This window comes from Fundulus heteroclitus, chromosome 4 (assembly GCF_011125445.2).
Source record: "Fundulus heteroclitus isolate FHET01 chromosome 4, MU-UCD_Fhet_4.1, whole genome shotgun sequence".
Classification (NCBI taxonomy): domain Eukaryota; kingdom Metazoa; phylum Chordata; class Actinopteri; order Cyprinodontiformes; family Fundulidae; genus Fundulus; species Fundulus heteroclitus.
This window is the reverse complement of record NC_046364.1, coordinates 25,618,465-25,643,992: the sequence shown is the minus strand read 5'-3', so window position 1 is coordinate 25,643,992 and position 25,528 is coordinate 25,618,465. Positions and strand designations below refer to the sequence as shown.

General features: G+C 41.0%; 1 protein-coding gene across 1 annotated transcript; it reads right to left on the bottom strand.

The window, feature by feature from the left end:
- Window positions 1-13,679: 13,679 nt before the first annotated feature.
- LOC118562958 (WAS/WASL-interacting protein family member 2-like) lies at window positions 13,680-16,049 on the bottom strand. The gene is made up of 3 exons (XM_036136298.1): window positions 15,906-16,049; window positions 15,426-15,563; window positions 13,680-14,127 (listed from the first exon to the last, which is right to left on the bottom strand). Exons 1-3 carry the CDS (start codon window positions 15,948-15,950, stop codon window positions 13,822-13,824), a joined length of 489 nt encoding a protein of 162 aa, XP_035992191.1. The 5' UTR covers window positions 15,951-16,049; the 3' UTR covers window positions 13,680-13,821.
- Window positions 16,050-25,528: the final 9,479 nt, after the last annotated feature.

The window sequence follows — 25,528 nt, the reverse complement described above, 5'->3', positions numbered from 1 at the left end:
GAAAAAAAGGCAGGATGAGACGGGAGGAGGGAGATCTTCACAGAGCAGCCAGGCTCTGTGTTTGAAGCAGGAAGCTGGCGAGACAACAGAGGCAGCTTTATTCCACAGACAAAGAGTGAAGGCAACAATGGGAGTCATGAGAACAGGCCTGAACTACACTGAGCCTCACACAGGATTAAAACAAGCACACGCTTAAATATCCACCTCATGAAAGGAAAGGGAGGGAATGTGCCTCACACAGAGAAACCTACAGAGAAAACAGCCAATGCTGCTTGGTTCCATTTTTTGTTATTTGATAAACATGTTTAGTAAAAACTGTTTTGTTGACTTACCATTTCAGCCCATTGTACCTCCAAATATCTTTGCCATTTAAAAGATTATCTAATCATAGCCACAAATGAACTGGTAGTTTAGCAGTGGGGGTTGAAAGCTAAGAGCCCCTTCTCTGAATCATCCATTTGTCATTTAGAGGTGATTTTTATTTATTTCTGCTTCTATCCCTCTAGCTTCTGCCCACCTGGGCCTTGGAATCTCTTCCCTGCACTGCATGTCCAAAGCTGTCAGGGCAAATTTACACTGAGGAGCCGTTTGCATATCAAACAGCTGTGATGAAGGGCTCACATCATCTTTCATTGATTTACAGGGAGATGCATGTTGGACTGTGGTGTGTATGTCCCCTTTACCTCCATCTGCCCTCTGTGGCCATATCCTGCACAATCACCAGCGGCCGTGCTGAAAGCTGTTCGATTCCATGACATTGCAGCACCTATTTGGCTGCATGTTCTGTTTGTCTTCTGGAGGTTGTGTGTGAACACACACAGTAGATTTGGACTACACACACAGGCACATGTAACAATGCTCCTGGTCAGCCCTGTTCCTGACAGGGTGCAGGGTGGTTGCTAATAAGGGTATTCGTCACGGCAGCAGCTCCCTATGACAGCGTTGTTTGACCGGGTACCACACAATGGTTCCACACATATGAACTTATCATTTAATTACACTTTGAAGCACGGTTTGGGCAGGGATGGGGGGAGCTGATTGCCTTGTCAAGATCCTTGTTGGTTCAGAGGAAAGAGATCTTGGTGACGACCTCAATGTCCTGGCAAGTGCTCAGCTCATTGCAGGATCATTTCAGTTTAAAGTCCACAGCACCATGTAACTGGAATCATTTTCATCTGATCTGTCTGTTCTTCAAACAGCTTCAAGTTTCCGGAAGCTCTTTTTACAGTTTCGTTAAGTTGGTTTGTTCATAAATTCAAAGTTGCAAGTACTGCCCTGGCTTAAAATTGTCCAGAGACAGCAGATATGATATCCCACACAGTAAGTTATTTGGAATTCCCTTTTATTTCCTGCAGGTGACCTAACAGTTCTGGGGGAAACTGGTTATTGCTGGTGACAGTCCACCTTGGCATGAGTTAAGCACTCACAAATGAAGACATATGTTATCAAGATCACAATTCAGTGCATTTATTATTTGTAGGTGTGAACTCAAAATCATGCTGAACACAAAGTTACATTAAAAAGGGTTTAATGGAAATTGTTAATGCAGAGACAGACCAGGAGTTGCTGACAGAACCAGACTTTACATGTAGGTGGATCCAGACTTGAGATGCAGGTTGAACCAGATGCAGATTGAGCACACAAGAACTGAAAACTCCACGGTGGCAGAGCACAGGTGAGGTGGTGAGGCAATCTGGCCATGAGTGGGTGAGTGAGGCTGGAATATGAATGCTGGAGAACAGGTAAGCAGAGTAAGAACTTATTAGTTGCAGCAGGTGGAATGGGGCTGGGCTGATGACTGAGCTAATTGGAGGGTTAACCAACCTTAACTGATGGTTCATAGAATGATACACCTTCAAGTTGTTTATGTCAAATTTTGACACTGCAATTTTGATTGAACCAAACATTTTTCATTCTGTTTTATCCAATTTTGGTGAACCTGTATAATTATCTTTAGTTTAATCTTAGTCTAACGTTTGTGCGTTCAGAAATAAAAATCCACATACCTTGTATGTAACCAGCTACTAGTGTTTTTCTTTCATCTCAAACATATTTGGCAAATTTTCTTTTATAACAACAATACATTTTCACAGGCCTGCCTCTTTCTGGATATTTGCTCTGTTTTAGGCCATTCTCTCAAATCACATGGGCCAGTTTCCAAATATTTTGTAAGATAAGCTCACTATAGCTGCCAACTATAAGAAATCATGTCTTTTGTAAAGTGTTAGCCTAAGCTTTGCTACATAAGTGGAAATTCTGAATTCAGTAAATCAATTAAAGCGATTAATATAATTATACATTATTTACTACTGGATAACTAAAAGCTTTATAACAACAAAAGTGTGAACCTTTTTCAAAACTGACATAAGTAAGCTTATCAACATTTAAAAGTTCACATTTTGGAACTAATTCTTCATCAGACACTACTCAGGAAAATCAAAACTGCACTAGTACTGCTGTTTTTGTTATTTTCATTAATTAGATGTCTTTTTTCAACCTTCCATGACTGTGATAAACCTTGTAATATGCTGAATGTACCATTTGCACAATTCCACATCGGCATTGCATTCTGATGTGACAAGCGTGGAGGAGTAATTGATTACATTAATAGCTAATTGCTGGTTCATAATTGGATCTGACTCAATTAAAACCTCTGGGTGATAGTAATGAAACAGGGCGCTGCAGCTGAGTGGGTAAAGGTGCAACCGTGCCTTCCACTGTACCACGGGCAGAAAAAAAAATAGACAGAGAAAGGAATAGCGGGCTCTTGATACACCTGCAATGCTAAATCATAAGTGGTTCACTAGATAGAGGCCAGCCAGGGAATGCTTTGTGCTGTTTTTGCAGTTCCTCAATGCAGATTTATATCTTTTGCATTGGAAAAGGTTGTAATATTTCACTGGGTGTGCAGCAGTGGGAGTGCACACGGGAGGATTCAGAGTGGGGGCAGTGGAAATATGGTATCAGCATATATTGTAATTTCATTTTGATAAGGCTATGCTTATGGGCTGGTATGGCTCATCTTTAGCAGAGTGAAGCGACTGTTATTTTACATATTCCCTGAGCCCAGGGACACTGAAGTGCCATCATTAGCAGGGCTGCACTAAAATTGGATAGGATCTGTAAATTAGGACAGGTGCTCGGCTAGCACTGCTAACACAACACGCTGGAAGGCCATGATAACACGAACCCGCCGTGCAGTTAGTTTATTTCCTGAAATGCAGATCCGATGTGTGCTGATATTTGTCTCTGTAGGCATGTTTGGTAGAGTCTGTATGCAAATATGTGCATATTAATATTCCTGTTCAAGAACACGTACCTATTCCAATTCTGTGTGTGTGTAATTGTATACTGTAGTGTTTGGTGCATTGTCTGCATTGTTGTGTATGTGGGATACACTTGCCATCATGACCACCACGTCAAAATTTCCACTCAAACCTCTCTGATCGGGTCTATTCAGCCTGTCAAAGAGGCGGGCGTTTCATTAGGGCTGCTGCTCTCCGTCCGTCCGCCCCGCCAAGCACAAGAGCTCAAACACATGCACAAATTAAATCGACATCCAAACTCGCTCCCATACACAAAGTAATTTAAATGATATTCATTAGAGCGATGACAAGTCCTGATGAGCCTTTCAGTACTGAAGAAAGGCATGAAGAGAGAGACTGAGAGACAGAGAAGGGATGAAGGGCTCCTTTCCCCCCTGTCAGCCTTGTGCTAACCTTGTTTTACAGAGAGGTAAATTGCCCATCAGCACGCCTAAGAAATCATTTGAGGACATACAGACATTTTAAACATCTTTCTTGTACAGCTTATACCCACTTGTCCATTCCATTACATCTGAGGACGTGTTAGACAAAAGAGACAGACAAATGTCATACATGTGCATTTTAACAGGCTCAAAAGGGAAACACAAACATCCTTCTCTCAAGCAACACTCTCCAGCTTGTTCTGAGGGATCCTAAGACTTTCCCATGCAAGTAAGGATGTATCGTCCCTCTAATAATTTTGGTCTCCTCCCAGAAAACCTCCAAAGGGAGGCACCCAGGAGACATCCCGATGAGATTCCTCAATCACTTCAACTGATTACTTTAATTGCAGAGTAGCAGAGGGATTACTCTGAGCTTAGGTAGATGAGAGGGAAACCCTTACCTTACAAGGCAAAATCTGGCAAAACTACAGAGGAAGCTCATTTCAGCTGCTTGTATCTGGTATCTTGTGTTTCGGTCATGTTGCATATCCCATGACCGAATGGAGAGCTTTTATGGCTCAGCTCTTTGCTCTAAATGGCAGACTGGTATGAGGCTTCATTACAACAGTAGAATGTAGAATATATCAGTCCATCTTGTTCTCAATCTTGTAACTCTCATGAACAAGGAGATCAAAAAGTTTGCTCAATTTAAAGCCACATGTGCAGCAATAAGTAAAAAAAAAAAATCAGCAGGATAGTTTCCTTTCTGCAACTGCTTTTACTACAGGTGAAGCTGGGCTCTAAAAGCCCAGGGGAAAGCTTATATGTAACAGCCTGAATGTGAAGCTCCAGAATCCGTACATCAGGATGCAAATCAAAAACCAAACAATAACTTTTCCTCCCTGACCTCTTTAGAGAACCTTAGAATTGTTAAGCTGACATGTCCTTGTGCATAACTTGAGATATTTTATAAGCACTTTTCCTCCAAATGGTTATTGCCTCTTTTTTTGGAAATTATACAACAGCCTGTGTTCATCCTGTATCCTTTTACACACTATATCTGGTCTGATGTACATCCTTGGCAACAATAATAGTAGCTTTAACAGCAGCCTAATTTCAAGATTATAGGTTGAACTAAAATAGTGTTGGCTTCTTTTATAGCTCAAAAAAATATTATTGATCCAGAACTGGAAAGCATAGCAAGAAAGTTTTGTTTTTTCACCAAACTGGTTCCAGTTCTAAACTGGTGTTTTTTTTTTTTACTGCCATAAGCTTTGAATCTGCCCCTGGAGAACTGTTGCAATCTCAGCACAAAAGCTGTACTGGTTCAGAGGAAGAAAAAAAAAAAACCAGGGTGGAGTTGGAGACAACTTCATGGAAACCAGCAACCACTGACAATTAATATGCACCAACTTTAAAATTCTTAATTTAATTTCGCTCATGATCTGATTCACGATGATAAAAGAACAACATTAAACTCAATGCGCTTTAACATTTATAAATATATAAACGCTCGGTTGCACACACACACACACACACACACACACACACACACACAAACTTGAAGGAAGTCCTTTAACAGTTTTCTCAATCTCTTCTTGAATATGTGTATATAATCACCTATTTTACCACATTGTCTCGAACATAATGCTGTTGAGGGGTCCCTTACAATCATTGCAATAGCTAAATGGGTATAAACATATCAGATTTTGATTGTCCAGTCAAATTCTTTTTACTGCTGACTATTTATTCCCTTATGACTGCTGTAGCAGAGTTTAACCCACAGTTTGTCTTGTATTATTGTATCAGATTCCAATTCCAACCTTTCTTTAACTTTGTTTGTATTCTAAAATAGATCTATTGAAAATATGTTATAGAGATGGAAGACGTTTTTCTAGAATTGTAATAAAATTATTGTTCTATACCATTTGGGATTTTGCCAATTATTTCTTTTTTCTTTATGATTTTGATGTAGGATTTGATTTTGAAATATCTATAAAAATAAATTGAAGGAAGGTCAAATTGTTCTGGAAGTTACGTGAAATACTTTAAACGTGTTTCTTGAAATAGTTAATTAAAAATAATGAGGCCATTAGCCACCCATCTCTTTGAACCATGATCCCACATTGAAGAGAGGAAATTCAACACCATCCATTACAGGCGTAGCTTGATAAATGATCCAGTATCTTTTAGCATTTTATGTTACTTCTGTACAAACCTTTATAGTATGTTTTTTCCATTAATTTCCAATCTTCTGTTTATTTGTCTTTGGTTGATAAAAGGTAGGACAGATAACTGAAATTGTAGATCTTTAGCTTCCCCTGTTCTATTTGAGTCCACCTTGCCTCCTCATTTCCACTAATGCAAATTATAATTGCTGTTTAGTTGAGCTGCCAAATGATATTTCAGGTGAGGTAAGACCAAACCTCCTCTATTTTTAGTCAATTGAAGTGTTTTAAGTTTAATTCTTGTGTTGACGTATAAATTGAGAAATTAATTTATTTAGAATTTTAAAAGTGCAAATTGGAACTCTTACAGGTAGTGACTGAAACAGATACAGGAGAAGAGGAAGCAGATTCATCCTTACTATTTCAAATTCTCCAAACAAAGAAAAGGGGAGGACTTCCCAGCTAATTAGATCATCATGATCCAGATAGCCATCCCTTGGCTGTTGTTCCAAGGGACGGCGATTGCAAAAGTTGAACATGGTTCAACTTTCTTGTCGCGTTCACGTGTACAAGATCAAAATTTCACATGCATGGATTTCGCTGGTCACTTTGCTAGAGGACGGCAGGCGACTTTTGCCTCATCGCACAAGTTCCATAGGAAATGGGACAGCTATGTTGCGACTTTCACAGAATCGTGGTTAGATGGCAGTGTCCCCGACGAAGCGGTAAGATTGCAGGAGCGGCCTGTTCAGGGCCGGTCGAACAGCGGATGCTAATAAAAGTAAAGGAGGAAGTCTGGCAATATACATCCACAACTCCTGGTGCACTTCGGCAAAAGTTGTCAGTACCCTCTGTTCACCTGACCTGGAATAACCTGCAATTAAGTGTAGACCATTTAAACCAGGGGTGTAAAACTCATTTTGGTTTAGGGGCCGCATACAGCTTAATCTGATCTCAAGAGAGCCACACGAGTAAACTCATTGCAAGAATAAATAGAACTAATAAAAGTGGACTTGTTGATTTTTATATTAAACGAATTTCACTTTTACACAATATATTATGAATAACCTCAGCGTTTTTAAGAAAAGTATGTGCAATTTCAACAATACTTTTACTCAGTTAAAATAAGGACTGATCACAGTGATTGTACAATGTTGAAAAACATTTATTCACATTTTTTGGAACTCAAAAACACTGTCCTGCATGACAAAATACATCAAACAGATAAAAATTAAGAAATTATTTAAAATCAATTTTCTACATCTGAAACTCAGTGCTACCATCTGCTGATTAAAACACAGCACCCCTCGTGGACAATATGGGAACTGCAGATTTTCAATTAAACAAAGTACATGTTTTTTTCAATGATTGTTTTATCATTCTTTTCATTTCATGTACTCTTTCTTTCACCTTTTCTTTTTTCTTCTGATGAACTCTTTTTGGCATTAAGACAACAATTCTTATTGCCACATTGCCAGACAGGACACTCACAGAAACCTGGCTACAAGAGGACTACGTTAGTATAAATGAGTCAACTCCCTCCAATTATTCAAATTTCCACATTCCCAGATCTGTGGGAAGAGGAAGAGTGGCAACCATCTTTCAGTCTGATTTATTAATTAGTTCCAGGCCAATTAATAACTACAGTTCTTTTGAACATTTAACCCTCAGTTTCCCTCATCAAAACTGCAAAGCAATAAAACCTCTTATGTTTGTTGTTTTGTGTCATCCACCAGGCCCTTAGACTCAGTTTCTGGATCAGTTGTCAGACTTCTTATCTGGTTTGGTGATAAACACTGACAAGGTTATTATAGTGGGTGATTTTAACATTCATGTTGACACTAAATGTGATAACCTTAGTGTAGCTTTTAAAACTATCCTAGATTCAATTGGTTTTGTTCAAAATGTGCATAAACCGACACACTCTTGGTTAAATACTTTAGACCTTGTGCTGACATATGGCATTGATTGTGAAGAATTAACAATATTTCCTCACAACCCTGTCCTATCTGACAATTTTTTAATCACCTTTGAGTTTAATCTAACTGAGTTCTCCACCCACAAAAGAGCGTTCCATTATAGTAGATCTTTATCGGATAATGCTGTATCAAAACTTAAAGAGTCTGTCCCCCTTTTAATATCCTCAGTATTGCAGAAATGCCCTGTAGATGGCAGCAATGCTGTTTCTTCCCATTTACAAATTGACACCTTTGTTAAAGGTGTGACTTCCTCATTGAGGTCTGCACTAGATAATGTAGCTCCCTTGAAAAAAGAAGCTGATAACTCACAGGAAGCTGGCTCCCTGGTTTAATTCAGAGCTGCGTTCCTTGAAGCACAATGTTAGGAAATTGGAGAGAAAATGGCGCTCTACACTAGGGATGTAACGATATTGACATTATCGCGCTATCGCGGTGGTACACATGTCTCGATATCGTCGTGGTTGGGTTACAATAATAAAAGGACAGGTGTCCGTCAAAAAGCAAAAGGAATAAACACAGCCCCGCGGAACAAACCATTAACTACATAGACCATGATACTTTGCGCTGCGTCGCGCTGCGTTGCGCTGCGTCGACCAACCGTTCTTAAGCCAATAGGATTGCACGCGGATTGCACGCTGTGTCCACACAAGCTCACAGCCAGCCAGCATGGCCGACAGCGATATTTGTAAGGAAGAAAACAACAACCCCGAAGTTGAGATTGTGCCAGCCCCTGCAGCTTTTAAGTCGGATGTCTGGAAACATTTTGGTTTCGGCGTTTCAAAAAACGCCAAAGGAGAGAAGGTGGTGGTGGACAGACAATGGAATATATGCAAGCACTGCCACGGTAAACTGCGATACAACACGGGAAACACCGCTATACCCGCTACCTCGGTGCCCAGTGAAAGGGTATTTTCAACAGCAGGGGATATTGTAAATGCCCAGAGGTCTCTTCTTCTCCCTTGCAATGTAGATCTTTTGATCTTTCTAAAGAAAAACTTGAACATTAGCTAAAGGACAGTGTTTTTCAGAAGGCTTTTTGCCAGACTGTTTCAGGATTTTTTTTTTCTTGAAATGTAGATCTTTTGATCTCTCTGATGAAAAACGTAAACATAAGCTGAACATAAGCTTGGATAGGTCAGTGTTTTTTTAAAAGGCTTTTTGACTGACTATTTTATTTAAGTTTGTTATGTTCCTAAATACCAGTTTTAAAAGGCTGCTTTTACTTGCCTTGCACATTTAAACCTGACTTAACTTGATATTTGTTTGCACTTAAAGGGAATTCCCTATTGTTTACAATTGTTTGGTTTCTTCTTAACTTGAACATTGCACAGAAGAATCAACAGAATATTTATGTTCCTGACTACAACTTGCACTTTAAAAGCACTATGTGATCAGCGTTTTATGTTGTCATGATCCATAAATACAACAATAAATTGCCTGTTGACTGGCAAAAGCAGAAAAAATGTCTGTATTTTTTTGCTATTATCATCACAAACACTATCGTGAGCTATTTAACAGTACCGTGAGCTTTTCCACAATATCGCAATAAATATCGTACCGTGAGGTCAATATCGAAATTGTATCGTACCGTGAGATTTTGATATCGTTACATCCCTACTCTACACACCAAGAGGAATCCTACCTAATCTGAAAAGACAGTCTATTGTTGTATAAAAAGAGCCTTCGCAGAGTTAGAGCAGCATATTTTTCATCATTAATTAAGGACAATAAAAATAATCCTAGATTTCTCTTTAGTACGGTTGCTAAACTTACCCAGAGCCACAGCTGTGTTGATCCATCCATTCCCTTAGCTCTTAGCAGTAATGACTTCATGGGATTCTTCATAAATAAAATTGAGGCCATTAAAAATAAAATAATTGGTATCCTCCCAAACACGATTACCTCGTCCTCAGTAAGTGAGGCAGCGTTGGAGGAATCTTTAGAACCTGCATCAATATGGTATATTAATGCTGGTTTTCAAGGCAATTTTGGCAACTTTATGTTGTAACCTCTTGGCCACCGAGTTGCCACAGCGACCCCATGTGCCCGGAGGGAGAATCGCATTAACAAACTCGGTCGTAAGGGTTTAAATGATTTTACTGGACAAACGGTCCTCAGAATACTATTTCAACAAATAATGTTTTTTTTAACTTGGGCTTTGCATTGTGAATGGATTGAAATACATGGGAGATGTTTTAACTCCTCTCCATGCTTTTGAAATCAGATCTGTAGTGAAAAGGGGTTCACTGAATTAATCTGATCTTTTGTTTGTCTTTTGTTTGTTTTTGCATGTAAATAGTTCCTTAGCTTAGCTTCTTTTTATCTTCATTTTCCTTAGTAGTTTAGTTAAGTTTCACTAGCCTAGTAGAGAGGATTTATTAATCGAAATATTGTCTTAATTCAGGTAAACAGCATTACATAGTGATGTTCTCTGGATGTTCATTTTATTTCTGTTACTAAATTCTTGAACTTGAAAAGAAGTTGTCACTCCTTTATTCTACGTGTGTGCAGGTTTTGCTGTTAAAAAGATCTCTAGTGCTCGAATTCATCCCTTTCAACCATTGTCCTGATATCAACTCTAGACCTGATATCCAGCAGACAATACTTAACAGACAGAGAGTTATTTATGAAACATTAAATAACTTTAAACAGTGTATAATTGCACAACAATGGTTTAATCAGTTATGACAATTCACCCAGGTCCTGAAGGAGCAAAGTAGACCCACATCATCACACTACCACCATACAGTATGCTCCTGTGTTTGTATGGTGTTGTTCTCTAAAATGTTCTGTTAATCCCACTCCAGACTAAAAGGATGCACAGCTTCCGAAAAGTTTCACATTTGTCTCTCCATACAATATTTTCTAAAAGTGTTTTAGGATCAAGAGGATTAAATTTTTTGTTGTTGTAAATGGCCTTTGTTTTATTTTTGCATAGCTGTGTTTTTTACTCTGAAATTATGATGTCATATTTATGTAAATGTGACTCTGAAGAACGCAATGACTGACAAATAAGTCGATTTTTAAAAGGTTTATTGTATGGTTGGAAAAGGATGGCTCTTTCTGCAAGATGAATTTCTCACGGGTTCTGCCGGAAAGATGGAGAGGGTGGTGAACAACTTGAGCTTGGTTATTGTGAAGATGAGACTTGGTCGGGAACTCACTGAGGCGGTAGCTTGGGTTTGGTCCAGAGGGGAGGTGCTGCGCAGACGTCCGGGTTGTAGGTGCAAGTCCTAGTTCCTTCTCGGGGTTGTGACTGACTGGAGGGTGGACAGGCAGGTGAGCACAGGCAGGAGGGCTAACAGGGTTCTCAATTTTCAGCTTGGTTCTTGTGAACTGGTCCAGGATGGCTTCTGGTAGCGTGAACGAGGTATCCAGGCTGAGAACAGATGAACGGGTTTCACGCAAGAGCGCACACGAACTGACGCCCTCCTCCTGGTTCCAGTTCCTTTTAAAGGGTGGTAATCAGCTCTGATGTCTCACACCTGCCCGTCCAGCCCTGCAGAGGAGAAAGACCAGGGAAACCAGGCCTGCACCTAGACCACAGAGTATGACATATGCTATGAATTCCATGTTGCTAGTCTCTTTCTTATTGTTGAATGAACTTTGAGCTAATCATTAACTAACTGTTTCCAGACTTATGTGTAATTGACTTTGTTTCTCATCAGCTCTCCATTTTTTTAGACTAGGGCATGATTTACGCTTTTGGCTTTTCGCCTACTTAATGGTGGCTCTATTTAACTGATTTATTTCTGATGGTCAGGCAGTAAGTAACGGGTGGAGTGTTTATCTTCAAGTTGAACTAACAAAGTGTTAATCGTTAATTCATGGTCTGGACAGTTACGTTTTTTTTTCATTTGGGTCAGATTAGGTGGAACGTATCACTCAGTCAAGCCCTGACCTAGAAACCATTCCTAGTTCTCCATTTCTCAACCAACAAGTAAACCAACATCAGCCCTTTATGAATTTCAAACTGTATCCATTTAATTTCAATAAATCACCTCTTCAGAGGGCAAATCCTCAGGCCAACTACGCCATTTCTGCTCACTACATACAAACATACTTTATTTACAATAAATCATTACATTTTCTTTTTGTTGTTTTTGGATTAGAGTCCTGCAAATTCATTAAAGTCATGGCAGTTATAACCAAGAACAAGCAAAAAGAACCTAAGGATTATTATCAGCCTATTCAATAATATTAAAATACATCATTCATAGGTAAAGCAATGCTTGGTCCACATGTATAACTGATGCGGATGTAAGGAAACAACACAAGCCGTCTCTCTCCCATCTTCAATTTTTTTTTATTTTAAGGCACAAGATAATGAATGCATGTTTCCCTTCTCAGCCTTTAATTAACCCCTTTAGGATTGAAATTATGCTTAAAACTTGCTACTGCTGCCAATCCTAAAATTCCCTATCCTGTGCTCTCATATTGAGAAGATTCCCATCCTCAATTAACAACTGTTTGTGCCTGTGTGTCTGTGCGTGTGTATTTGCAGCTGAATGAGAACATTTTCGCATAGTTTGCTAGTAGAGTGAGGACCTTTTTTTGGTCCTCCCTTTTTTTCTAGGCTGTAGGGCTTAGGTTTAAGACCAAGGTGTCAATCAGGTTAAGGTGGGTGGTTTTAGGGCTCGGGTCAAGGTTATGCCATAGAAAGGTTTGAAAATTAATGAAAACTATGGAAGTCAAGGGTCTTCACTTGTGTGTGTGTGTGTGTGTGTGTGTGTGTGTGTGTGTGTGTGTGTGTGTGTGTGTGTGTGTGTGTGTGTGCATCTTTTTTGCTTGATTAACACAAAACCCCATATTTTTTGTCTGCATGTGTTTGTCCCCCATCTTCTCTCATCAGCATGTGAAAGAGACTTGCTCCTTATTTTAGATGCTTGCACTGGAAACACACACTCCAAAAACATTTTTTGTTGGCTAAACTTAAAATTGCAACAATTTCCACTCAACTTTTAAGGCACCAATGATGCTTATTAGGTAAATACAATTTGTAATTTTAGGTTTGGCCAACTCAACTTTTTGAGAAACCATCATGACTAACTTTGACCTCCAAAAGCATAATTACGTTGAAGCAACTTCATAATATTTTAGATTTTCTGGTAATATTAACGTAACAAATGACATTAGTTGTGTTACTCTAACTTGTTTTTAGATCTATCCTACTAACAAATATTCATGCTCATTGCTATAATTTTTTTAAATTGCAAAAGTATCTTCTATAATAAAATAAAATCACAAATAGCCATTTTACTTTTTCCAACTGATTAAACAGCTTCTTGCAAACTATGTTCCTTATAATTTGCTTCCATGTTTTACAACTATAACAAATCAAATATTACAGACCTTTTATTCATTATGAGATGACCAAAACAATAGACCAGTACTATTCCTTCACAATCAAGTTCCAAAAACACTTTTTGAAACATGTCTAGAGTGTTCTTCACTTGTTTTGGGAAGGTCATATTTATAGCATAGATCAGCTCCATGAGTAAGGCACAGGCACATCAAGGTCCTCCAGGACAGCTGTTCCGTCAATCATAATTTGAGCGATGGCTGGTTCAGACACTGCTGAACGTCTGGTGACTACGATCTTCACCATTCTTCTGTGAACTCTTCTTCACTATCCTGGCAAGTAAGTCAAGAGGCAACATGTCAGTAATGTAAATGGCATTTGACATTTGACAAAACAATGTAAGATTGTTCTCTGAGTAGATCCTCTTTCCCTTTCAGATAAACCATCAGGCAACAGATTGTGACCTCATCATTTCAATGGAACTCTGGAGAGTAAAAAAGTAAACAAATTCAGAGTATTAGTTTATTAGGACAAAAGACAGGTTATGTTAGTGGCGCTTGCAGTATAGGAATTAATGATTTTAAAGTCATGGCAGTTATATGTCATGGCTGGTCGGCTGCTTAGGGGCGCTGTGGGCTGGTTGGTCCCCTTGAACCGCCTCACAGGACTCGGAAGCGGTGGAGGTCAATGGGTCCCCCTGGACCCGGACCTCAGGGAACTCGGGAGTGGTGGAGGTCCACGGGTCCTCCTGAACCCGGACCTTGCGGGAATCGGACACGTAGGCTGGAAGCGGGCCCCCCTGGACCCTGTCGCAGGACTGGAGACCGAAGACGGGAGGCGGAGCGGGACCCTCGGAGGCCTGGGACGCAATCCTGCGCCGGCGAGCCCGGCGGCGAGGTGAAGCTGCACTGGCGGTGAGGCAGCGGGAGCTGCAGGGGAAAAAGCAGTGGCAGGAGCAACAGCCGCAGCAGGAACAGCAGGAGCGGAGGTCTGGACAGAAGAGAGGGGAGAGTCTAGTGGCGGAGAGACTCAATAGTCCCAGTCTATCTCCTCAAAGAGATGTGTGAGGCAGCCTGGTGGAATGGGAGCTATTTAGCTGCCAACTTAAGGAGATTACATTACTTTTTCCACTTACTACCGCGGTCTGATTCCACTTTAGAATGACCGGCAGTGCCCTATTCTGGATCGTGGTGGCCATACTACAACACTGAAAGAAGGTCTAAGTTGATGTTATAAACTTAGACCTTAATAGGATGGGGGAAAAAAATCTAATTAACCATTAAACGATAATTAATCGTAAGTCGATTGTTTTTCCATCCCTAGTATGCAGATCTAGTCTTTGTGACAAACGCTTAGTTGGTAATCCTCATATACTGTTAGCATTTTGAAGGGGACCAAGCCCAATGCACAAGTTTATGTCCAACTGTCATGTTTCTTAAATGAAGTTAGCTTTTTAAACACATTCTGAGCATGGACATTTACAACAGAATTCTTCTAATGTGGGACAAAGTACCGGAGTCGTACCTTGGGCCTATCTACTAACGTTGGTTAGTAGATAGGCCCAAGAAAACATCCAGGATAGAGACTGTTTTTACCTTTTAATGTTTCTCCCTGTAAATCATGTGAGGATAGCAGACTAAACACATTAGCTAAATAAAATCTCCCCTAAACAATAATGCTCTTCTTTCAGCAAAGCCATGAAAGCTTCAATTATAACCATAAATCGTACATTTGAGCTGTACACCACTTCACAAGGCTTTGGCAAAACCTTACTTTTATGTTAGCATTACATATGTGTTGAACAACCTTTTATAGCAGTTGAAAATGATGCAATATGGCATGATTATAGTTCTTGAGTAATATGCCATTCATATGGCAATTGAAAGATTGTTGGTTTAATCTCACCTCTGCATGTCACAGCAAAGCCCCTGAAACACACTGAACCCTGCAATCCTCAGAGTAAATTCATGTATGACAAGAAGCACGGTACAACTTAAAAGAAGCGCAGAATAATAAGTACTTTGGGAAAGTGCGAGTCAGTGAGTGAATGTAGCCTCAAACATAAAGGTACTCTGAGTGGTCAGCAATTTCTGTAAGGTGATACATGCATACATCCTGTTAGCCATTTATACCAGAAAGAGGCCAATGATGTTTCAGCTTGCCCCCAAAAAATAAAAATAAATAAATCACACACACACACAATGTACTGACTACTTAACTTTGAGTTCTGGGTGTCCAAAAAATTTCTGCGCTAGGCTCGAAGCATGTAGCTCCCGGATAGCTCGAACCTGGGCGGCCGCCTCCACCCGCAGCGGCGATGGGTCCAGGAAGAAACTACGGCCAGGCAGCGCTTTAACTCCTGGAGGGTTGTATCCACATTGCTGACCAAATGCGGGCAAAGTAGAAGCATTTGGCTGGCTCCTGCATGAAAGCTCTGTGCGTGGGTCGGGTTCATCTTTGGCCGGTTCGTGCTGTCATGATTTGTCCTGATGAACCCTCACACACACACACACACACACACACACACACACACACACACACACACACCTCACACAGAGCTTCGTTAAGAGAGTTTATTGAAGGTTTTGGTTTAGTGGAGGAAGAGAACCAGAGTCAATACCAGGACGGAGCTGGTGAGTGGAGAGTGCAGGAGCTGGAGGACTGGAGAGAGTGTGAGAGCTGCGGGTGCTGCGCTGAGAACCAACAGCACAGCAGAAAGGTGACTTGGAGCAGGAGAACCAGCAGCACAGCAGAGAAGATTCTTTGGACGTGGAGCTGCAGAACGACCAGGAGAGCAGCGGAGAGAGAGTCATCGAACACAGGGGCTGCAGTTCTTGGAGGTGCAGGGGCTGCAGATGGACTAGGAGCGCAGCTGAGAGATCACCTGGAGCACAGGAACGCTGGAGCAGCAGGAGGATCAGCAGCAGTGCAGGGAGAACCCATGGAGGTGCAGACAGGTGCGGCAATCTCTGGCTTGTCAGACTAGGGAGAGTTGACGCTCAGCCAAACGTGGGAAAATCTCTGACTGAGGTGCAACAGAAGATTGAAGACGGACCGCTGGATAAGAGCTGACTGAGGAGGGTTTAAGTAGTGAGGCTTGCAAGTCAAAACAGTCCAGGATGATTAGTGGCTGAACAGGTGCAGATGATTAATGGAGTGGAGACAGAGCTGGGCAGGAGAAGGAAGGTGCCTCATAACTTTTTTCCCTCTCTTCTTCTTCTTTTGCTTTTTTCATGGTAACTGTGGCGTGATGTGGGCAATTCTTTTTTTTTTCTTTTTTTTTTGTATCCCCAGTGTCCTGTCTAGCAATGTGGTAATAGGAATTGAAGTCTCAATGCCAGATAGAGCTCGAAAGATTTTGCTTTCACAAGTGGAGCGAACAGCTTTCGCCATAGTGCTCCGCTTGATTTATGCATGTAAATAGCTTTATTGTGATTCCTGCAGGGAGAATTTCAAATTATATGGACACTACAATGGGAGAGTAAAGGAAGAACAAGAAGAGAAAAAAAAGAAAGAGAAGAGGTGAAAGAAAGAAGAGATAAAAGGGAGAGAATGATAAAACGTTCTCCGTCTGCTCTATCACCTGGAAAGAGAGATGCAAAAAGAACAGCACAACCAACAGACATAAAGCAACAGATACAATCGAATAACACCTAGTTTAGGTGAATATTATCCAGAAGGAAATAGCTTGATAGTGGTTGTGGAGAACCAAAGGCCCGCCTTCCCCGAGCACAGAGGCAGGAGTCAGGGGACCCATAACCCCGGACTTCCAAAGGGGCCCCCAAAGCAGGGCGCCCAGGAGGGGCCGACACAGGATATCTGCAACCCACCCCCCTCTCCCCCCAAGGAAAGAGGAGAGACGACCCAGAGGAAATCCCCCAGCCACCGCAATGTCAACGCCCCCAAGAGCCGCGGGGACGAGCCCGTGGGCTCCGTCGGCAGCCTGCCCCTCTGAAGTGGTCCTGGCCATGGGCCCTGAGGGCCAGAGGCCCCGGCCGCCCCCTGGGGGGCCAGGCCCCGCGAATCAGCCACCCGGGAATGGGCCGGCACACACCCGGGGACCTGCCCCAAACCTGAGGCCCACCAATGCGCAAGAGGGCCAAGGCGCCTGCCAGCGCAGCGGAGGAGGGCAGGACGTGGGGGGATGGGCTCCGCACCTAGCGGAGACTTGAGATGTTCTTGGGAGAGGGAGCGGACTGGACCCATACCTGGAAGGAAAAAAAAAAAAAGAAAAAAAACTATTTCACACCATCCCTCCTTAGTGCACCACTCACCACACAGATTTACAAAAAAAATAAATAAATAAAGGATGCTGTACACACATTCCCGCATAACACTTGCATCCAACACTCACAAGAGGGGGGTCACCACAATTCAACTATACGACTGCCTGTGCCCGACCACCCAAAAAGGGGGGGCCAACACAACCTGTACGGGCCACCCAGCCAGAACCCCCCTCACACCCTAAATACCTAATAAACCCCCTCCCTCCCCCACCTTACCCTAGCCACCCCTGCCCCCCACCCCTCCTGGGGGGAGCAGAGGCGTCAGCCCCAGACCTGGCAAGCCACTGACTACCCCGCCAAGACCCCGGACACAGTGGCCCACACCACATGGTTGAATGTGGGCAATTCAACCATGTAGGACGTTCAAACTTACTGCTACATGTTGCACAAACTTAATGTTTTTTTTAATGTTGTGGGTAGACAAAAATAATAATAGTTAATGAGGTATTTTTAATGTTTGTGTCGCACCTACTTTTAAAAATAATTAGCCAAATCATTGAAACATCTTAATATAGACATCTTATTTTTTTATGCTGAGTTCTACCAATGAACACAATGAAATTTGTTTCAGAGGACAACCTTAGATTGCGTGGCATATGTAATGTTTTTCCTGCCATTAGAGACCTGAGGGCACTAAGGGCCGATTGCCTGTTGTTGCTGCAGAGGCTGGCTACACACACAACACCTCTGATGTTGTAATCAATTTGTGTAGCCAGAGATAGTCTGGACATGTGTGTTAATTAACTTTCTTGCAGCAGGAAATAATTTAACTGTGATAATGAGTTTGAAGAGAAGTGGTTAGCGGGGTGTGATCTCAAAAATATCTGGCAAATAGAAAGGGGAAAATCCTAGTCCTCCTTCTGGAGACTTAAATGGTCCTAAAACACACTAAATATAATGTCCAATACTATATATATATATATATATATATATATATATATATATATATATATATATATATATATATATACACCTTTCTTTAAACTAAGCACAAATGCTTACTCCATGAAAGTGTCAACATATGCATTAACAATTAGAAATTAAGTTCCTTTAAAACCACCATCAAAAAACCCATCTTAAGGTTGAAATATGCTTGTGTCTGTGTACTTCTAGTAAAATTCATCTTCACTGAAGCTGTGTTACAATCATGTGCATGTTCTTTTATCACATTGAAGATCCTGCTAGAGTTAAAGGATCTTGCTATGGAACACTGCATGGAAGTTCCACAGAAACAGAACTGCAGGTACAATACTTTGCAATCGTATTTATATATGTAATAAAATGGTTCCTTATTTATGATCACAGACTTCAATGTATTTTAATATGATCATTACAACGATGGGCACACATGCAAAAACGAAGAAAAATTATAGTTTTCAAAATATTTGACAAAAGCATATCTGATGTGGAGTGTGGAGTGCATTTGGGGTCAATGCCTTTTTCGCTTGAGGGAGAAAAAAACAGCTCACTTCCACATCAGAGTGCAGCAAACATAGAGCCCCTAATGGCACTGTCTCCACTCCTTTAACCGACACTTTTTTTTTTTGTTATATTCTTTCTATGTTAAAATTAGCCCACAAACTATCACATTTGTTCTTCCTCATCATCAATGTTTATTTACTCTGAACTCAAGTTTGATCTTAAGAGGTTTCGCAAGATTACCAGCCTGACATTTGAATGATCCAGAGTTAAATCTGTTTGTGTGTGGTTTGTTGTGCTAGCCATTTGACCGGACACCACACACTGTAATAGCAAACCTATTAAATCGACAATTTTCTTTTCATTGAGTGTGGTGTCTCTCAGACTTTGAAACTTGGTCGACTATTTTAAAATCTTGCTGTGTGAATCAGCCTTAAGGAATCCAGCAGAGATTGTAGAGAAGTTGTGGATAAGTTTAAAGCAGAGTGGGGTTATGAAACCATATCCCAAGCTTTGGATCTGTGACAGAGGTCTGTTCAATACATCCCCTAAAAATGAAAAGCACAACTGCTTGACTATCAAGGCATTGGTCACGCATTCCACAACTCTGGCCTGTATTAAAGAGTGCTTAAAAAAGACTATTGTTGAAAAAAAAACAGGAAATATCATTTAAAATTTGCCATAAGCCATATATTACACTAAAAAGTGGGCAAACATTGCGGCATACAACTACGGAAAACAAGTCCAGTTGCTTTGTTTTTTACTTTTTTTGAATTGCGGCATACACGCTAAACACTATATCACACTGAGATGTAACTGCACCTAAACACACCATTGAAAAGTGGTGATGGCAGCATTATTCTTTGTGGATGCTTTCTACAGCAGGGAAAACAGAAGCCAATGGAATGATAGATGATGCTAAAAAAGGGCAAGAAAATATGTTAGAGGGCGGGTGTGGATTCACCTTCCAGTAGTAGGGAGAGTGGTGTAAAATGAGCCATTGGGTAAATTGACTGACCCCCTGTATTTTAGCAAACACAATTGTCTAGGGTCATGTTACCTTGCTTTTCAGGTGGCAGCCATGATTTTAATCAGACTGAAAAAGACATATTATGAACTAGTGACTAGTGATAAGATGGGGTTTGTTTTGTTTACAAATATTTTTTTACTGTTGAAGTAATTTTTTTTTTTTTTTTTTTGCATTTTATGTTTAATAACAATTGCATCAAGGTGGATTTGTTTTAAGTTGTTATTGCACATGGCTTATGCTGGTGGTTCCACAAACTATAATACCATGTGAGCTATTTTGCTAAAGATGAACCTTTAGTAGAACATTTCCAAAATGGAGACAATGGGGCAAAATGAGCAAAACAGCAAAGGTTAAATTGAACCACCCTGCTAAAAGTCACCAACTGCCTGTCATAATTTTTACCATTGCAGAAGAAGTATTATTTCAAGAATGTATAAGAGAAGGCACAACTGGGGCTCAAGGCACTCATTGACGTTAAGAATGGAAAATCCATTAGATCTGTGACCACCATAAATTTTTCATTTACCCAAAGGCCAAAAGCCAAGGGAAAGCAAAATAGTGAGCGAGTGAAAACAAGGATACTGACAGATACACCTGAAAAGCAAGCAATTAAAATTACACATGAAAAAATAGAAGATGGAAAATAAGTGACAAAGAGTAAAAACTGCTAAGTCAAACAAGGCGCAAAGATAAATATCAGATTTCGACAGTTCAAAGGAGAGTGAGATTTGAATTCCCCTTGCTGACACTTCACAGTAAAAGTATTTTAGGGTTGAGAGTGAGAAGTCAACTGTGGTCTCTCAGTAGGTGATTTTGTACCATCCAAAAACCCATCTTAAGGTTGAAATATGCTTGTGTCTGTGTACTTCAAGTAAAATACCTCGGATGGGAGTCAGATGAGTGGAATAGTTTCTACACTTAATGGAGACCTGAGATGTCTCAGGAGAGGGGACAGTCCAAAACTCAGCCGGACAAAAAGACAGACAGAAAAGCAGGTACGCAGACACATTCACCCATTCCCACCCTAGTGCCCACATGCATACACTCTTACCCACACAAAAAAAAAGGATGCTGTGCACACACTCGTACTCACCGCACACATCCTGTATTATCAGATCTTGGAGGTGAACCCCATCATCAGGATGTGGGGGGGGGGGGGGGGGGGGGGGACGACGACACACCTTCCAAACCCAAGAAAACTTCTTTGATACGAGCACTGTCAAGCATAGAGCCAACTCTACTGGGATTGTACCCTAAAAAACATTGTGGGCAAGATCGGGCCGATAACCAAATATGACATGAATATGGGACAGATTTTTTGAGAAGACACATTCTCTTTTAACTCCACAACAGCTTGTACCTGTGTCTTGAGGTTGTTTGACATGGAACTGGTGAAGCTCCTTGTCTTTTAGTGGAAAAGCACCAGATGCAATAGAATTAGCTGAATATCACTACTTTTCCCTATGCAAAATCTGCAACAGTGTTATACAGAAAAACTTTGTAGAAATCCTGCAACACTGTGTGCTCCATTGTTGTCTGCAACTACACTTAAGACTGTACCTTTAACAGACTATACTAACAGTGGAACAAAAACACCATGTTCCTCAAGATTTTGTCATGATTTGGGTTTTGTTTATTTTTGCATTTGGACTTTTTGTGGACTTTTCTCACTTAGCCTATCACCTCTCAGCCACTAGCCACTACCTATCAGATCACTCTACCTCCAGCCAGCACCCTGCTCTAGATCGTCTCCACCTGTTGCCACTAATTAGTTACTCAACTCACCTGTTCACCAGCCTATTTATACCTGCCTCTGTCATCTCATTCCTGCCAGAACGGCTCACTTTTCACTGCACTTCTCTCGACATCTGTTTCGGCCTATTGTGATGGGTCCTTCAGTACTGGACACTTTTTGACCAACCTGCTGAACTCCTCAATTTAGTTTGCGTGCCACAGTTCTGCCTGTTTTTTTCCCGTGAGGTCCCGCCGCTCAAGTTGGGCTCTTCTGACAAGGACACTGCTTTCCTGTGAGTCCCAGCATGTGCTCTGTCTGTTTGGGTCTTGTCCGACCCACAACGCTCAGTCTGGTCTTCTCCTGCCTGCATCGTCTGGTCCCTTGCTCATACTTGCCTGCCTACACCCACTGCCAAGATTCATCTGCTAAGTCTGGTTCTACTTGTCTGACTCAACCACCACTACAGTACGCTACACTCTCGATAAACCTTTTAATCATAACTCTGTGTCTGGCTGAATATCCGGTTCATTTGCAGAAATCATTACAGATTTTTCAGATCTTGTAGAACTGAAAATTGCTTTTTTCTGTAGTGCTGTGGAATTTATGTTAATGGACAATAAGGGCATTCCATGTTTTAAAGGCAAGGCAAATTTATTTGTATAGCACAATTAAGTACAGAGACAATGCAAAGTGCTTTACATGATTAAAATATAGGAAAATAAAACAGAATAAAAGTGTCATGATTTGTCTTCATGAACCCGGACAGAGCACACAAAGACAGAGCTGATCTTGAGAGTTAATTGGTTAAGTGGTGGAAGGTGAAAACCAGAGTCAGTTACCAAGCTGGAGTAGATGAATAGCAGGAGCAGGCTGACTGGAAGGAAACCAGAGAACTGAGGCACTTAGATAACAGAAGTTCCAACAGCAAGGCAGTAGATAGGCATGGAGTGAGTAGAGGTTGCAGGTAAAGACTGCAGGCGACCCGGCAACCAGGAACAGACTGAGGTGACTAATAAAAGAGGGGTGAGCAGGTGGAGCCAGTCACAGGTGATTACAGCCTGACAGGTGATTCTGATCAGGCTGCGCTGGAAAGGAGGAGGCAGGAACTGCTAAAAATGCAGCCACCAGGCTGAATCATGACAAAACGCAAGTAGGAATAAAATGTAGAAACAAAATAGAACATTAAAAGCAGTTGGACTAAAAAAAACTCAGGCTTTCTGCACTTTTTCAGTTTTCTGGAAGTTTGTTCTAGATCAGTGGAGCATAGGAACTAAATGCTGCTTCTCCGTGTTTAGTTCTGGCTCTAGGTATGCAGAGTAGGCTGGAGCCAGAAGACCTTAGTGGTCTGGAGGGTTGCTACACTGATAAGAAGTCTGTGATGTATTTAGGTGCTAGGCCATTCAGGGATTTATAGACTAACAGAAGTATTTTAAAGTCTATTCTCTGAGATACAGGGAGCCAGTGTAAGGACTTTAGAACGGGGGTTATGTGCTCTACTTTCTTAGTCTTAGTGAGGACACGGGCAGCAGCATTCTGGATCAGCTGCAGCTGTCTGATCCACTTTTTAGGCAGACCTGTGACAACACTGTTGCAGTAATCAATTCGACTAAAAATAAATGCATGGATTTGTTTTTCCAGATCATGCTGAGACATCAGTCCTTTAATCCTGGAAATGTTCTTCAGGTGATAGAAAGCAGACCTTGTAAGTGTCTTTAGATGCTTTTGGAGGTTCAAGTCTGAGTCCATTACTACTCCCAGATTTCGGGCCTGATTAGTGGTTTTTAGCTGAAGCGATTGAAGCTGTGTGCTAACTTTTGATCTCTCCTCTATTGGTCCAAAAATTATTACTTCTGTTTTGTTTTTATTCAACTGAAGAAAATGTTGGCACATCCAGGCATTGATTTCTTCTAGGCATTTACTCAGTGCTTGAACTGGTCCATAGTCACCTGGTGACATGGTGACGTAGAGCTGTGTGTCGTCTGCATAGTTATGGTAGCTAATGTTGTTGTTTTTTATTATCTGAGCTAGAGGGAGCATGTAGATATTGAAAAGGAGGGGACCCAGGATGGACCCTTGGAGAACCCCACATGTGATTTTTGTCATCTCTGACGTAAAGTTACCTACTGATACAAAAAAGTCCCTGTCCTTGAAGTAGGATTTAAACCAGTGGAGAGCTGTACCAGAGAGGCCGACCCAGTTCTCCAGGCGCTCTAACAGAATGGAGTGATCGACAGTATCAAATGCTGCACTGAGGTCCAATAGAACCAGCACGGTGGTTCTTCCACAGTCTGTATTTATATGGATGTCATTAAACACCTTGATAAAGGGTGGTCTCTGTACTGTGGTGAGCACGGAAGCCAGACTGGAAAACGTCAAAGCGGCTGGTCGTTGTTAAGAAGGTGTTTAATTGTTGAAACACAGCTTTTTCAATAATCTTACTGATAAAGAGGAGGTTTGAGATGGGCCTGTAGTTTGTCTAAATTGTTCTTTTTTAACAGTGGTTTGATAATTGCTGTTTTTAGGGACTGGGGGAAAACACCTGACAGAAGGGACGTGTTTATTATCTGAGGCAAATCAGACGCTATGACAGGCAAAACTTTCTTAAGGAAAACTGTGGGTAGAACATCAAGACAGCAGGATGAGGAACTTAGCTGCTGAATGATCTCTAAGCTTTTGGAGTTTATTTGGCTGAAACGGGACATTTTGTCAGGATAAGTCCCTGCTGAATACGGCTTTGGTTCTAGATCTGGTGTGGATGTACAGACTGATCCTCTAATTTTTAGGATTGTCTCAGTAAAGAAGTTAGCAAATTCATTGCAGGCCCTGGTGGAGTGGAGTTCGGAAGCCACGGACACAGGAGGATTTGTAAGCCTGTCAACTGTGGAAAATAAGACACGAGCATTATTATTGTTTTTCTTGATGATCTCTGAGAAGAAAGATTCTCTTGCAATTTCAGTTGTAAGTTATATCTGTAAAGTCTCTCTTTATAGATGTCATAGTGAACCTGGAGTCTGCTCTTTCTCCACCTGCGTTCAGCTTTTCGACATTCCCTTTTTTCACCTCTAACTGCTGGAGCATTTCTCCAAGGAGATTTATTCTTCCCGGAAAGAACTTTCACTTTAACTGGAGCAATGCAGTCAATGATGCTTGAGACTTTAGACTGAAAGTTATCTACTAGCTCATCTACTGAGTTGCAGCCCAAGGTTGAATCAGCAGAGTAAGCTTGAATAAAAGTTTCCGTGGCATTGTCCTTAAAGGTGCGTTTTCTTATGATGTCCCTTTGGCTAAATGAGTCACTGGAAATTATGCTTTCAAAGGTAACAGAAAAATGATCAGCAGACAGAAGAACTGATCAACATCAGTTACATTGACCTGTGAAATTTTTAGACCTTTAGTGCTGATCAAGTCTAAAATATGTCCCTGTTTGTGTGTTGGTTGTTTAACATTTTGAGTTAAACCAAAGTTTCTAAGTGTGTCACACTTCTGTCTTCAGGGTTGTCAACGTGAAAGTTAAAGTCTCCCACAATAATTGAACAGTCATAGTCAACACATATCACAGACAGCAGGTCACTAAAATCATTAAAAAAGTTTGATGTGGACTTAGGAGGCCTGTAAACATTCAGAAACATAGTTTGTACTGGGCTCTTTACCTGGAGAGCCAAATGTTCAAAAGAGTCAAATTTTCCTAAAAACACCTTTTTACACTTCAGCGAATTATTAAACAATGTTGCTACTCCTCAACCTTTCCTTTGCTGTCTGCTCTCACAAAGGAAATTGTAGTTTGGAGGTGTCGACTCCATCAGTATAGCTGCTTCACTAAATTCATGCAGCCATGTTTCTGTTAAAAACATTATTGTCAAGATTATTGTCAATAATGAAGTCATTAATTAAAAGGGATTTTCCTGACAGAGATCTAATGTT